Consider the following 14,230-nt stretch of genomic DNA (forward strand, 5'->3'; position numbering starts at 1 on the left):
GGTAAGCATTAATCTGTATTTAATTTTTATAATGAAAACTACAGAAATTAAAGTAATCAAATGTAAAATAATACTGGATGTGTTATTTTACACGTGATTACTTTAATTTCTGTAGTATTTCTTACCTGAATAAAAACTTACTTAACCTGAAAACTTAGTTTCATAGCTCTCTTTATTCTATTGCATTTATTTGTGCTGTTGTTTGCAATTTTCTTGTTCTTATTTTAATACTGACTTTTTACTTGTGTTTTTTTATGAAAATAAAACTTTGCATTGAAGAAAAGTATATTTTTGTTTGTATATGCTGTCAATTATAGTTCTTAGAAAGAAAATCGGAATCGGCAAAAATCGGTATCGGCAGATCACACCAACAGAAAATCGGAATTCGGCCAAGAAAATTGCAATCGGTGCAACTCTACTGAAGATCCAGTCATGAATGTGGAGCGTCTAGTTTTCCACCGGTGAGAGTGGTGTGTGTGTGTGTGTGTGTGAGAGAGTGTGTGTGTGTGTGTGTGTGAGAGTGTGTGTGTGTGTGGTGTGTGTGTGTGTGTATGTGTGTGTGTGTGTGTGTGTGTGTGTGCGCGTGAGTGTGTGAGTGTGTCTGTGTCTGTGTCTGTGTCTGTGTGTGTGTGTGCGTGTGCGTGTGCGTGTGCGTGTGCGTGTGAGTGTGTGAGTGTGAGTGTGTGCGTGTGCGTGAGAGTGCGTGTGTGTGCGTGCGTGAATGTGTTGGGTTTAATTTTAAACCCAACTCTTAAGTCTCTTAAACATCAGTGTACTGAATGTTATGAAATATCTCTTCATGTCTTTTTACATTTTCTCATTGAAATGGACAGTTTTACCCACTTCACACACACACACACACACACACACACACCCTGTCCGTTTCACACTTTGAAGTGTTTGTTTGTATTTAACACATGCACCTTCTGGTAAAATTATATTTTTAAATGAGGAAGCAACTAAAAACACAGTCTGATTGTTGTTTATATGTGTGAGATACTGCTGATACTGCTTTTAATTATTATATTTGGAATAAATTTGATCATTAAACTTGTAATGACCCTCAGAGCTTCACCCAAACAGATGATCTTGAGATTAGTATGATATCTTATTATAGTTCCTGATTTGAGCTAATTATATCATAAAGAGGAGGAAGTGCCTTTGGCTGAAAATGATTGACGAGTGTTTCATGTAAAGCACATGCAACGTTTGGCATGTTCACTTTTACAGTAACCTGAAAGGCTCGCTCTTCTGGAAGTCAGTCATGTGATGATCCTACAGCGGCTTTCTGAAATGCCTGAATGTGATTCATCTGGTCTGTATAACGTCTCTAATGCTTCTCTGAAGTAGCTTCATGTTTCAGCATTTTTAAGCAACTGCGGTCGGTTGCACCAACCGTGGGATAAACTGACACAAACATTGCTAAATATTTAAGTGTTGCACCATTAAACTAGTGTTTGGAGTAAAAGAGGTTCAGTGAACTTGTGCTGTGCCTGACAGATAGGATTAATGCTAATGATGATGAATCGTCACAGCGTTTGAGGAACTGGTGTTAAACAGAAAAGCACTGAAGGTGGAAGGAGCTGCTCTCGTCTCGGGCCGAAAGCTTCAGTCGCTCGTTCCAGAACGTTTCAGCAGCACAGCTTCATTATATTATAAACATTAACACAGAAGTCTAACATCAAACATAACATACAGTGATTTAGATATCATGTTTATGAAGATATGGTCTAATAATATCTGTATTCATCTGACTGATAATGAGCTCAACTGGAAAAACTATCTTATCTGTGCAGGAACAGGAAATTGCTTGCAGGAAATGAGCTTTTTCTGAAATGCTGGTGTCTTAGTGATGTGGGCATTGATATTAGTTTTTTTGTATGAGTGTGTTTTGCTGCAGAATAAGTCATATTTAATGTAAGATAAATATGTGAGAAGGGTCCAAATGTTCAAAAGTGCCATATTGGATTAAAAATAGCTTTTACAGGGTCTTAAAAAGTCTTAATTTTTCCTTCCGGGTCAAAAACCTGTAAAAAGGTCTTAAATCAGAGCAGAAATGTATAAGGTAATGGCATTAAATGTTGCATGCACTGCAAAAATAAATATCTTCCTCGTTATTTTTTGTCTTATTTTCCAGTAAAAATATCTAAACATGCTTACATCAAGATACATTTACTTGAGATGCAAAATTAAGGTATGAAGTCTTGTTTTCTGAGAAACTGAACAAAATTATGTTGGTATGTTGTATGAAAACTTAATGACTCCATTGGTGAAATATTTGTTATTTTTATAAATATAAACTTTTTTTTTGTTTAGGATAAATAATATTGAATATCTTCCTCAGTGTTTTTGTCTTGTTTTCCAGTACAAATAACTAAACATCCTTAAATCAAGAAACATTTACTTGAGATGCAAAATGACGATATATGAAGTCTTATTTTTTTGACCAAAATTAAGAGAGTTTGTTTAATATCTGTCATATCTATCTGTCAGTGGAGAATGAAAACTAGTTTTTCCTTTGAATTACGCAGATTTTTCTGAGGCCTTTGGCACATATTGTATTAGTTTTTGTTTGTAATCATAAAATACGTTTTGATCAGTTTCTCATGAAACAAGACTTCATAAACTTGGTCTTAAAAAGGTCTAAAAAACGTCTTAAATATACCTTCATAAAACCTGCAGAAATATAATGGCGTTTTTTTGGCATCTGGCCAGTAACGTTATTAGCTGCTGCAACATTTCATATTGAATGAATCTATTATAATGTAGATTCATGCATTCATTTGTGATAGTAAATATGTTTTAAATAAAAGAAAAAATAGAAATAATTTAGAAATGTTTAAATTGTGTGAAGTTTATTAGACATTTTAAACATGTCTCGGATGCCTGAATCCATGTGTAATCTGTCCCCACATGCGATGAAAATATGAGGAACAGAATGAGTGTTCATGCCTTTAGGTTCAGTTTCGACGAGAGATGGATTTGTGTTGTACAGTAAATGCAGTATATCGAGTGGAGTTTTGACCTGCCTAAAGTCTCCTTTGACCCGCTCACATGTTTCCTGTAGCTCTGTACACAGGACCACTGAAGACACACGGCTCTGTCCAGCTGCTTTAAAACATTATGCATTCAAAAAGTGAAAAACAATCCCCAAAATATATTTATAAAACGGATAGTTCCGGTCCTTGATTCTGATTGGCTGAGCCACGTTCGAAGCTGTTGTACATTACTCTACAAACCTATGCCTTTGTTTACGTTTGTGTGTTGCTCTGCAACCACTTTGTTGCAACCACAACTGTTTCTGAGGAACTACATTGCTTGGTGGAAGAATACTGTTTTTATTAATATCATTACACTTTATTTGCTCTGTTTTATTTTGTGAAACCTAACTACATATATGGAATAACCGTTTTATATAATAACCGACTCACAATAAATAAATAAAGCATAACACTTTCATTTACAAAATCATCCAGAACACACATTATCATCATAACCTTAATGACTTCTTCATCATTCTTTACTTTCTTTTTAGTCTGGACATTGAAGGAATTTCTAGTCTTTATAAATTCTGATCAGTCTGATGATCTCTCTCTCTCTCTCTCTCTCTCTCTCTCAATAGACGTTCTGTGCTGGCGATGATTCCCTGACCTCGTCCCGTGGAGAAGAAGTCCTGCAGCATTCCCGAGGATCCGGCGGCATTCCGGTCATGTCCTCCGTCCCGCTGGAGAGTTCCCAGCTTGTGGAGGAGTGGCTGAACGCCCTCCGGCTCAACCAGTACTGCTCCGTCTTCCAGGAGGTGGGGCTGGGAACGCTGTGGGAGTGTCAGGATCTAAGCTCCGCCCAGCTGCAGCAGATGGGCGTGGCTCTGCCCGGCCACAGGAAGCGGATCCTCGGCAGCCTGCACAAGCTCTTCCCCTCGGCAGCGGGGATGGAGGAGGACGAGGAGCGAGAGGAGGACAGGCCCGTCGCCCGAGAAAGGACCAAATTCAGAAGGACTGCAGGTGACGGGGCGACCGAAAACAGCGTCGCAGGTAGACACCCGCCTCCCGTCCCGCCTCGGGTCACGCCCAATCGGCCACCCGTTCCCTTCACGCCCGGATCGGTAACCATGGCGACCGCTCCTGAGCCTATCAGCATCCCTGAACAAAAGGAAACGGCCACACCTGCCGGACGATCCAAGCCCATCCCAACTCCGAGGCCACGCCCAGAACACCTGCCTCTTAAAGGGCCGGCGCAGCAACTCCAGACGAGCGAGAGGAAACCGTCCTGTGTGTCTTCCTCATCCTCCTCCTCATCGGAGTGCTTCCACCTGTACGAACAGTGTTCGTCTCCCACGCAGGGAGAAGTGGGCGTTCCTCCTCTTCCTCCTAAGAGCTACGCCGTGGGTGTCTCTAAAGAGCCCAGAGACGTCCCGTACAGACCCCCTGTTCCACCGCCTCGCGTCTGCAGCACGACTACGAATCCCAGAAGCACGTCATCCGGAAGCCCACCCACTTTCAGGTACAGGACACACTTTATCTGTCTGGTGTAGCGTACTATACTTTAGTATGTGTACTACATAGTGCACACAGTATGCGTACTGAATTTTTTTCCAAAATTAAAGTTTTCATTTAGCCGATTTTAATCATTTAAACCATTAACATTAAAAAAAAATGTAACTATTCACATTTTTTAAGCATTTAATAATCAGTTAATTTTTAAAATGTATTTAGTAATCAACACTAATAAAATGTAAAATTAAATGTAAATGTTTATTATGAATATTAAATGTTTATTTTTGATTTATATGTTTTAATGATATTTTTACTCCTTGAAATATAAACATTTAAACCGTGGCTGTCAAAACTTGTTTTTGTGACAGATTTATTCAAATATACATTAAATAATGAAGATAAAAATAGAATTAATATTTAATATAGTGCACATATTTATCACAATGCTCCTGTTTTTATAATGGTGAATAGAGTATGTCCATTAAATAGGAGATCTGGGTATTTTTTAAAACAATATTGATTATTTGTATTAATTAAAAATTATTATGGCTTATTAATTTAGCCTTTTTCCGTGAACATCTGTGGCAAAAAAAACGTACATTTTGCATGTTAAGTTTGTATACAAACATTTAAAATGCACTTAAGCAGTTTTTATATCATATTTGTAATGATATGATGATGTTTTTACTCCACTTCGTTGTTGAAATACAAACATTTAAATGGTAGCTGTAATAAAACCTTGTTTTAATGACATTTATTCAAATATACATTAAATAATGAAGATAAAAATATAATGAATATGTAATATTGTGCGTATATTTATCAAAATGTTCCTCTCTAGAGTTATTTTTTGTGTTTCTTGGTTCATGTGAAAAATCACTTCTTAAAATGAATGGGAAAAGCAATGTTGCTCTCTATTGCAGTTCATTCATCACACTGGAAATGGAAGGTGAAGTTAAGTGCATTGCATTGTGGGATACATCACCTCACACTGCACATTTGAGCAAATTATCCAAGTGTTCCATGCATACTAAGCACATTGCAGTATTGTGAACTCCGCGAACACTCATGACTCAGTGCTTTTACACAATGCTCTTGCACAAACTGTAGTGTTTGTGTTTCCTGCGCGCTGACTCGAGGTCATTGAGTCACGAGGCCTGCAGACCGTCACACGGGTCAAACGGACCAGAGCAAATGAGTCAGAGCTGGAAAATAACATGACATGCTCTTCATGCAGTGGGAGTGTGATTCGCGCTGAGAGCACTGCCTTCTGGTGAGGAGAATAATATACTAGTGTCCTGTTATTTTGGAAAACCCTTCTGGAAATTAAAATTGAATTTAATGAAAAAAATTATAATTTAATAATTTTCACTTATTAATAAGTTGTGATTTTAATTAATTAAAAAAATTTTTTTTGAGCCACAGTTTGTTCATTAAACAAGACCTCTGGGTAGTTTTTAATATGCATTGAGTCACAGGTCCAAAATTAACTGAGAAAATATATCAGCAATGAAACTGGATTTGAGTATTTCTATTATTTAATGTACACATTTAGCCTTTTTTCCATGAACATTTGTGACAAACTGTGTACATTTTCGTGGTGAAAGTAGTTTGAAGGTGTGTGGCGGTCATTTGATCTGTACTTCACTCTCATCAGTTTGAACTCATTTGGCGTGTAGTGAGTTAAAGTCCCGGAGTCTTTAGTGTTTGCTGTGATCTGTAGATGTTCCGCATGTGAGCACTAGATGTCAGCAGTTCTCCTGTGATCAATCTGTGCGTGACGCAATACTGTGCGTGACGCCGCCTCCAAACACACACACACTCACTCACTCACTCACTCACAAACTCACTCACACTCGCACAAACACACACTCGCATACACACTCACACACACTCACACACACACACACACACTCACACACACACTCCAATTTAATATTTGAATATACAATTATATAATTATAATAAGAATTATGTAATTATGCATATTATAATTATATAATAATAATAATATGATATAATTACTATTATAATTAGTGTTTTTTTTGTAATTTTATCAATATAATATAAAAAGTAATATTTTTATTGTAAAATTATTTTTCTATTTACTTTTTATTATTTCGAATTTCTAAATAACTATTAAAGGTTGCTGTAATAATGATTTAAAATGACTTTGATTAATATATCATATTTTCCACATTACACTTAAAGGGATAGTTCACCAAAAAATGAAAATTAGCCCATTATTTACTCACCCTCAAATCATCCTAGGCGTATATGACTTTCTTCTTTCAGATGAATCCAGTCGGAGTTATATTAAAAATGGTCTTTGATCTTCCAAGCTGTTTAATGGCAGTCAGCGGGCGTTGCAGTGCATCAGTCCAAAAGAAGTGAAATAAAGCACATCCATCCATAATAAAGAGTGCCTCACATGGCTCCGAGGGGTGAACAAAGGCCTCCTGTAGCGAATCCATGTGTTTTTGTAAGAAAAATATCCATTAAACAGCTTGGAAGATCAAAGACGATTTTTAATATAACTCCGACTGGATTCGTCTGAAAGAAGAAAGTCATATACGCCTAGGATGACTTGAGGGTGAGTAATTTATGGACTAATTTTCATTTTTGGGTGAACTAACCCTTTAATGACTGTTTTCATTACAATAATGAGAATTTTGAAGAAAATAACTTCAGAGTGCAATAAAATAAATACATGCATGAGTTTTTTTATTAATCAAAATATAATTATACAGTAATTTGTAATAATTTTATATATAGTTTCTTATTTAATATTAAATATAATTTTTTTTGACATTACACTTTCATTACAATAATGAGAATTTGGGGAGGAACAATTCACAATGCAAAAAACAGATAAATGTAGGTTTCATTTTCATGATTGTATTTGACGTAGTGTTGATATGGATGTTCACTGCTCGTTCAGTCGAAGCGTTTGTGAACAGGAGAAACAGGAGACAGATTTCAGGAAGCTCTTTGTTGTTTTGAAGCTCTCAGCACAGACTCACACACAAACGCGTTCACGTCTAAAAGTGTTTTCCACTTCCGCCTGTCTTCTGTGTGGTTAGTTTGGGTCTCGTTCACTCGTTCTCGACGTGGTTCTCCAGCTCTGTTTTTTTTCACACTTGTTTACTGGACTGCTTTCGCCTGAACTCTGTCTCCTGTTGTTTATCAGTGTATAACGGGATTTCGTTCGCTCTCATCAGTCTCTAATGGCCTTATTTGGCGTGTTTGAGCACGTAAGTTCAATGTGGAAGTGGATGCTTGTTGTTCTGTTTCCTTATGTACTTTGTTTCTAATCTTTTCGTTTTGCATGTTTTGAACAATCATCTCTGTTTGTCTGATCAGTGTTGTTATCATGTTCAGGACGTGTGTGTGTTGAGGTTTCTGTAGTGTTTCGTCACCGCTCAGAATTGAACACAAACTGAGTCGAACTGTATTTTCTGTAGATGTGAGTGTGAGTGTCTCACTGCCGTGATGTTGGCCAGTTTTAACTGTATTTTTATTTATCATTATTTTAAGCAGCAGTTGTTAAAGTGCACTCTCTCTGTAGTATTGACTAGTATCTTAAGCCCTTCAGAGACTCACTTTCGTTTCCGATGGCGTCACAGCTGTATTTATAAGCTGATGCTCTGCACTGTATAACCGCAGCTTCATCTTTCTGGTGGTTTGTGTTCATGTCGTTCCTGTGTTTCTCTGCTGCACGTTTGCTATCTGCTTCAGTCGTGTAAAGACACGTCATCGCTCACACAAAACCCATCAGTCATCAGGGAGAGGGTTCGGTAACTCCAGACAGATATCCGCGGTCGCTGTTGAACTCTGTGTTTGTGCGGTTCACTTCCTGATGTTTAGCGAGTGTTTTTTGCTCCGTAATGTTGATTGGCTCATTTGGGATGAAGATCTGCTTGAATCTGTGCTGAGCATCAGGATGAAACATCATCTACAATAGCATTAGTTAGTAGTATTGGTTGATTGATACAGGTTTTGGTTAATGACAGTGGATGATGCTGAAAGCTTTGAGTTGCCAAATATTGATCATTTAATCAGTTGGGCTCACCCTCAGGTCAGGATGAGTTTGTTTCTTCATCACATCTGGAGAAATGTAGCATTGCATCACTTGCTCACTGCAGTGAATGGGTGCCGTCAGAATGAGAATCCAAACAGCTGATAAAAACATCACAATAATCCACAAGTAATCCACAGCACTCCAGTCCATCAGTTAACATCTGGAGAAGACAAAAGCTGAAACAAATCCAGCATTAAGATGTTTTTGACTGAAATACCATAGAGTCCATAATCCATTATAATGCTTTATCACACAAATGGATTCATGCATTTACAAGCTTTTTTTCCGTGTGTGGATTTTGAGCCTTATTGGTTAATATTATACTTTTTTTCACTTAAAGTGCACCAGTGACATGAACAGTAGTTCTTTCTCAGGTTAAAGGTCGTGTTAAAAGGATCTCTGTAACTCTGGCTTAAATCTGTGTCAACTCTTTAACTTTCAACCCTAAAAGGAGCCAATGAGATTTTTTTTTACATAAAAGTCTTAATATTGGGCATCTAAAAAATGACCTCAAACTGTTTTTTTTATTTGTGAAAATGTTTTTATCTAGAAGATATAAACCTCTACCTAGGGCTGGGCGATTTCCCTGATTTTTTCGATTAATTCGAATGTAATCTTTTGCCACGATTTTATTTTTTAGAAATCGAGGAATCGCGATTTTGAATAGAAATATTACCAAACGTCAGAACTAGACACTTTGACAATATGCCGGTGATCACAGTAAAGAGAAAAGAACCGTCCAACCGCATGTCGGCGCACGTGATTAACCGCTCTGTGAAGGACCATAAATATAGCGTTAAACGCCATTCACACAGAATGCGATTTTGTGTTGACAAAGATGCGACGCGGGCAGTGGAATAGGAAAAACATGCAAGAAGATGGGAGTGAACTAATTTGAACTTGAGCGCAGTGTTTTTAGACTGCTGTTTCATGCATGAGATGCTGCAAGAAACGCGAGCGCAACCATGTTTACATATAAAAAGCAATGGAAAAGCAGCACAATCGAATAAAAAACCTGTAAAGAACTACTACTGTATGACTGATATTTCATGTTTGCATCACGGTGACCAGAGCATGTGAGCGGAGCGGAGCGGGGAGCGGAGTGGTAATATTTCCTTAAGAGCGCAGAGCGCCTTTCTGAAGATTCCGCTCCGCTCACTCAATACGCTCAGCGCCACTCGCTCAACCCAGAATGCCGTTTGGTGATTTGCTTGTTCGAGATCGAGAATCTGTAGAGATCGAGAATAGTAGAGCAGTTATGGAGTTCAGATATTGTTTCAACGAAGTTGCAAGCCTTATACATAAATGTAAAGTAAAAATCAAAGTTAAGAATGAGCAGGGAGAAGAAACTGAGAGGGAGTGCGGGGAGACTGTTAAAGTTAGTACAGATTCATATTGATTACAGAGAGCACGAAGATGTGCTACGCAAACATGGTGCAGCAAAAGGTGAGCTAGTTACATACCATAATAAATGAATAAACAGGTAGGCTAAGGTTATATTCGGTTGTACGGAGCCCCGATCATGACATGCAGACAAAATCACGGCCACGAATTTAGAATAGGCTAGTTCTCTTTTATGCTAGGACTACATTATGGCCACGAATTAAGAATTAATTTTTTCGTTTAGTCTAAATTATGGCCACGAATTAAGTATTCGTTCTCTTGTTTAGACTTAGCTGGCACGAATTCATTCGTTCGTTAATTCGTTCATTCCCTAGTTTTAGTAGGCCTAAATCGTGGAACGAATTATTATATTTCGTAATTACTTATTAAAATCATTATTGCTTAAAATTAATAAATAATAATAAATTAATTTAAAAAATAATAAAACCTGCTGACGTCGTAGAAACGAATTGTTAATTCAAATTATATTCGGAGCTCTGTAGTTATTAAATAATCTCAGTTAAACTGTAGACCTAGCTAACACACAGCTGTATATAGGCCTACATACAGAACTACAGAGTACAGAAGATATTAGCCTACACCACTTAGGCCTATTAAAATATTATTTAAAAAAAAACGGACCCGAACCAATAGGTAGTCCTACAGAATGTATGCTAGATATAGGCAGCAGTAATTTATAATCTAATATAATGCACGCAAATTTGTTCTTTACAGAACGGAGCGGGATCTGAGCGGGAATTGGTTTACGGCGAGCGTGAGCGGAATATTAACGGAGCGCTTGCTTGGGCGGTTAGAGCGACTGAGTGGAGCGCACGTCCATAGAGCGGAAAACGTAGCGGAGCGTCACACCGGTGACAGACTGAAAGCTGCTGTTGTTTTTACAGAACATTTATAGTTAGTCTACTGGTGTTATACCTTCAGTCATTTGAATTTGAATTACCTTGACTTTTGAGATTTTTTTAAAAGCATTTTCCTCGTATTATTTCTGAACACATAATATGTACAAGATAATACGTATGTACAATATGTAATTGTAGTTCATGCATCTTTTCTGCAGAGATATTTAACAAGTGATTTGTTTAACGTTTACATCATGTGTGCTGCACTTGGAATATAATTTTCTTTAACTAGAGGGTTAATAAAGAAAAAGTTACTTAAATCATGTTGTAGTTACATTTTCAAGTTGACTAGTTAAAAATCAAAAATCGGTCAAACGTTACGGAAAAATCGAGATTTTAGTTTTTTGCCAAATCGCCCAGCTCTACCTCTACCATACAGTTGGGTTGTGTGTTTATGGTAAATCTGGCTTTACACGTGTAGTACAGGTACAGAAAGGTTTCTGCCACTCCAGAGTCCAGTAGCGTTGTGCTTTCCATCACTCCGTCTGATGAGGTGTTCAGATGAGCTGGAAAAACTTCATCACAGGGGTTTCTGTTTCCACAATGACACATGAACTAGTGAAACTGCAGTCATCTCAGTCAGTCTGTGCTCTATAAATGGGTGTTCGTATGGAAGCTGCTGTCGCATGCATGCACGGATCATATAGTCTTTATTTTTATATGAAACCTTGTATTATTAGCACTTCACATGCTTGTTATCGCCTCCATAAGATGAATCGCTGTATTGGATAAAAGCATCTGCTGAATGATTCAATGTAAGCAGATGTTTTTAATTGATCCAGAAAGTCTAGGATGCGAAAATGGACTCATATTTTGAAAAAAAATTGGATTTTTTTTTTTTTGATGATGATTAAATGCAATTGTTGGTTGAATTGAGGATGTGAAAGCAGAAGGGAAGAATGAATCAGTCTGAATGAGTCTCTCCAGCGTTCATTGAGCTGCTCTTTGGTTAGAGGTTATTCTTTATCATCATGATTTGATCAGTTGTTTCACATCGAACATCTCTCAGAAGTTTCCTGGCTCTCTCTTTAGCGAGTTGGTAAAACACTTCTCTTAGAAATATGGTGGAAGTTCAACCCTCTACAATGCGAGTAAATCACTCACATATGCGACTAAATTTCCATGCCAGACGACCAAATAATTTCTATCATTAGCCATTGGCTAATAAATTGTTAGATTTAACTTTCCAGTGTTTGAGTTAGAGGCTAAGTATAAGTTTAACACAAATATTTCACTTGCCTTCACTCATTTTGAACACTGCGTGCTTGAGAGTTTCGCTCTCCGTCTTTAAAGCCAGGGCTGTACGTTAACTTTTTTTTCACATAGCACTGGTGCTACAGAGGTTGAAAGTTTTGTAGCACAGGTCAAAAAGTTGTAGCACACGTATAAAACGTCTGTTATCATGTCTGAAAACAAACACAAGTAATGGAGTTCATATTCATCGCACAGACCAGTTTTTTTGTAGCACGTGCGACATATGTCGCACTGTACAGCCCTGTTTAAAGCGCACTATTTTGTATTTGACGCACCGTAAACTCTAGTGTGAAGTTGCTTAGCTGAGAGCGCTCTGTGTTTCTGTCACACATATGAAAAGAGGGAAAGCAATACAGTCTTACTTACAACATAGTATGCTTGTGCTACATGTAAATTATATTCTTTGTTGTATCTTCCTGTCAAAATAGTGGAGTTCATTTGGAATTCAGACTTTAAGAACAAGCAGAGCAACTTCTGGTTTCTTCAGTAATGCACGAACGGCAATCTCATTGGCTGGCGAACCCAGACATCGTGATTAATATTCATTAATATTAATGTGTGTGTGAGTGAGTGTGTGTGTGTATGTGAGTGTGTTTGTGTGTGTGTGTGTGTGTGTTTGTGAGTGCGTGTGTGAGTGTATTTGTGTGAGTGTGTGTGTGTATGTGTGAGTGTTTGTGAGTGCGTGTGTGAGTGCGTGTGTGAGTGTGTGTATGTGTGTGAGTGTGTGAGTGTTTGTGAGTGTGTGTTTGTTAGTGAGTGTGTTTGTGAGTGTGTGTATGTGTGTTTGTGAGTGTGTGAGTGTTTGTGAGTGTGTGAGTGTGTGTGTGTTTGAGAGTGTGTGTATGTGTATGTGTGTGTGTGTGTGTGTGTAGAGGGTTGATGTTACAGAGCTGAAGCGCTAGTGAAGGCTTCATTCAAAGTCAGTATTTAGCAGATCTTTTGGTTTTTAAAACTGATGGTCAGTTGTTCTGCTGGTCACAGGAAGCACTATTGTTTGACCGTCCACATGGGCCTGATCTTTAACACACATCAGGAAATGTGTTTCTAGTCTGATAAATGTTCAACAAACACTGTTCAAGTGCTGACATAAACCTGTGAATTCCTGTGTTCTTTCTAAATGTCGGGTGAATGTCAGACAGCTGACGAAACGTGGCCCAGTTCAGCCTCTTTTCACATTACACAGAGTTTCTTGTGTGAGAAAACACTGCAGAATCTCTTTTACTGCTGTAAGACTTAAAGCTCATTTACTGTCTGCTGTGTTTAGAATTTAGAACACGTTTATCAGATAAATATACTACTGGCCAAAAATTTTAATGTTTTTGAAAGAAGTCTCTTCTGCTCACTAAGGCTGGATTTATTTGATAAAAAATACAATAAATAATTTGAAATATTATTACAATGTAAAACAGCTGTTTTCTATGTGAAAATCTGTTAAAATATAATTTATTTCTGTGGTCAAAGCTGAATTTTCAACATCATTACTCCAGTCTTCAGTGTCACATATTTTTGTTGAAGTTGTGGTACGTTACCATTCCAAAATTTGGGATGGATAAGATTAAAAAAAAAAAAAGAAAACAAATGAATACTTTTATTCATCGAGGACACATTAAATTGATCAAAAGTGACAGTAAAGACATTTATAATGTAACAAAAGATTTCTATTTAAAATAAATGCTGTTCTTTTGAACTTTCTATTTATCTGTGAATCCTGAAAAATAAAATGTATCACAGTTTCCACAAAAATATTGTGCAGCACAACTGTTTTCAACATTGGTAATTAGTGCTGGGCGGTATGACCAACAATTTATATCACGGTATTTTTCAAAATTATACCGGTTTCACGGTACATGACGGTATTTTTTTTTTCATGCATGACCGGGTGTTAACCATATTTTCTACCGATTGAGAGAAGAAATACTGCAGTGTATTGACTTAGAATGCCCTATTTTACTGTCCTGAGTGAATATTGTCCAAAAATACCACACTAAATAGTGACTAAACACGACCCCTTTTAATACATGTTAACCAGGAGTCACTCTCATTTATAATCGCGGCATCGTCTGATAAAATCAACATGCATCTACACTAAAGAGCGG

At 37.4% G+C, this 14,230-nt stretch overlaps 1 protein-coding gene across 2 annotated transcripts in view; it reads left to right on the top strand.

The window, feature by feature from the left end:
• Positions 1-14,230, top strand: part of LOC107684989 (arf-GAP with Rho-GAP domain, ANK repeat and PH domain-containing protein 1-like) — a 36,009-nt gene that overhangs the window by 14,454 nt on the left and 7,325 nt on the right. For both annotated transcript variants that reach the window (XM_016481400.1, XM_016481407.1), the window contains exon 2: positions 3,623-4,503. In XM_016481400.1, the coding sequence (XP_016336886.1) occupies positions 3,710-4,503 (794 nt within the window). In that variant the 5' untranslated portion in view covers positions 3,623-3,709. The remainder of the gene's footprint in view (positions 1-3,622; positions 4,504-14,230) is intronic.

Source organism: Sinocyclocheilus anshuiensis, unplaced genomic scaffold, assembly GCF_001515605.1.
Source record: "Sinocyclocheilus anshuiensis isolate Anshui unplaced genomic scaffold, SAMN03320099.WGS_v1.1 scaffold341, whole genome shotgun sequence".
NCBI classification, from domain to species: Eukaryota; Metazoa; Chordata; class Actinopteri; order Cypriniformes; family Cyprinidae; genus Sinocyclocheilus; species Sinocyclocheilus anshuiensis.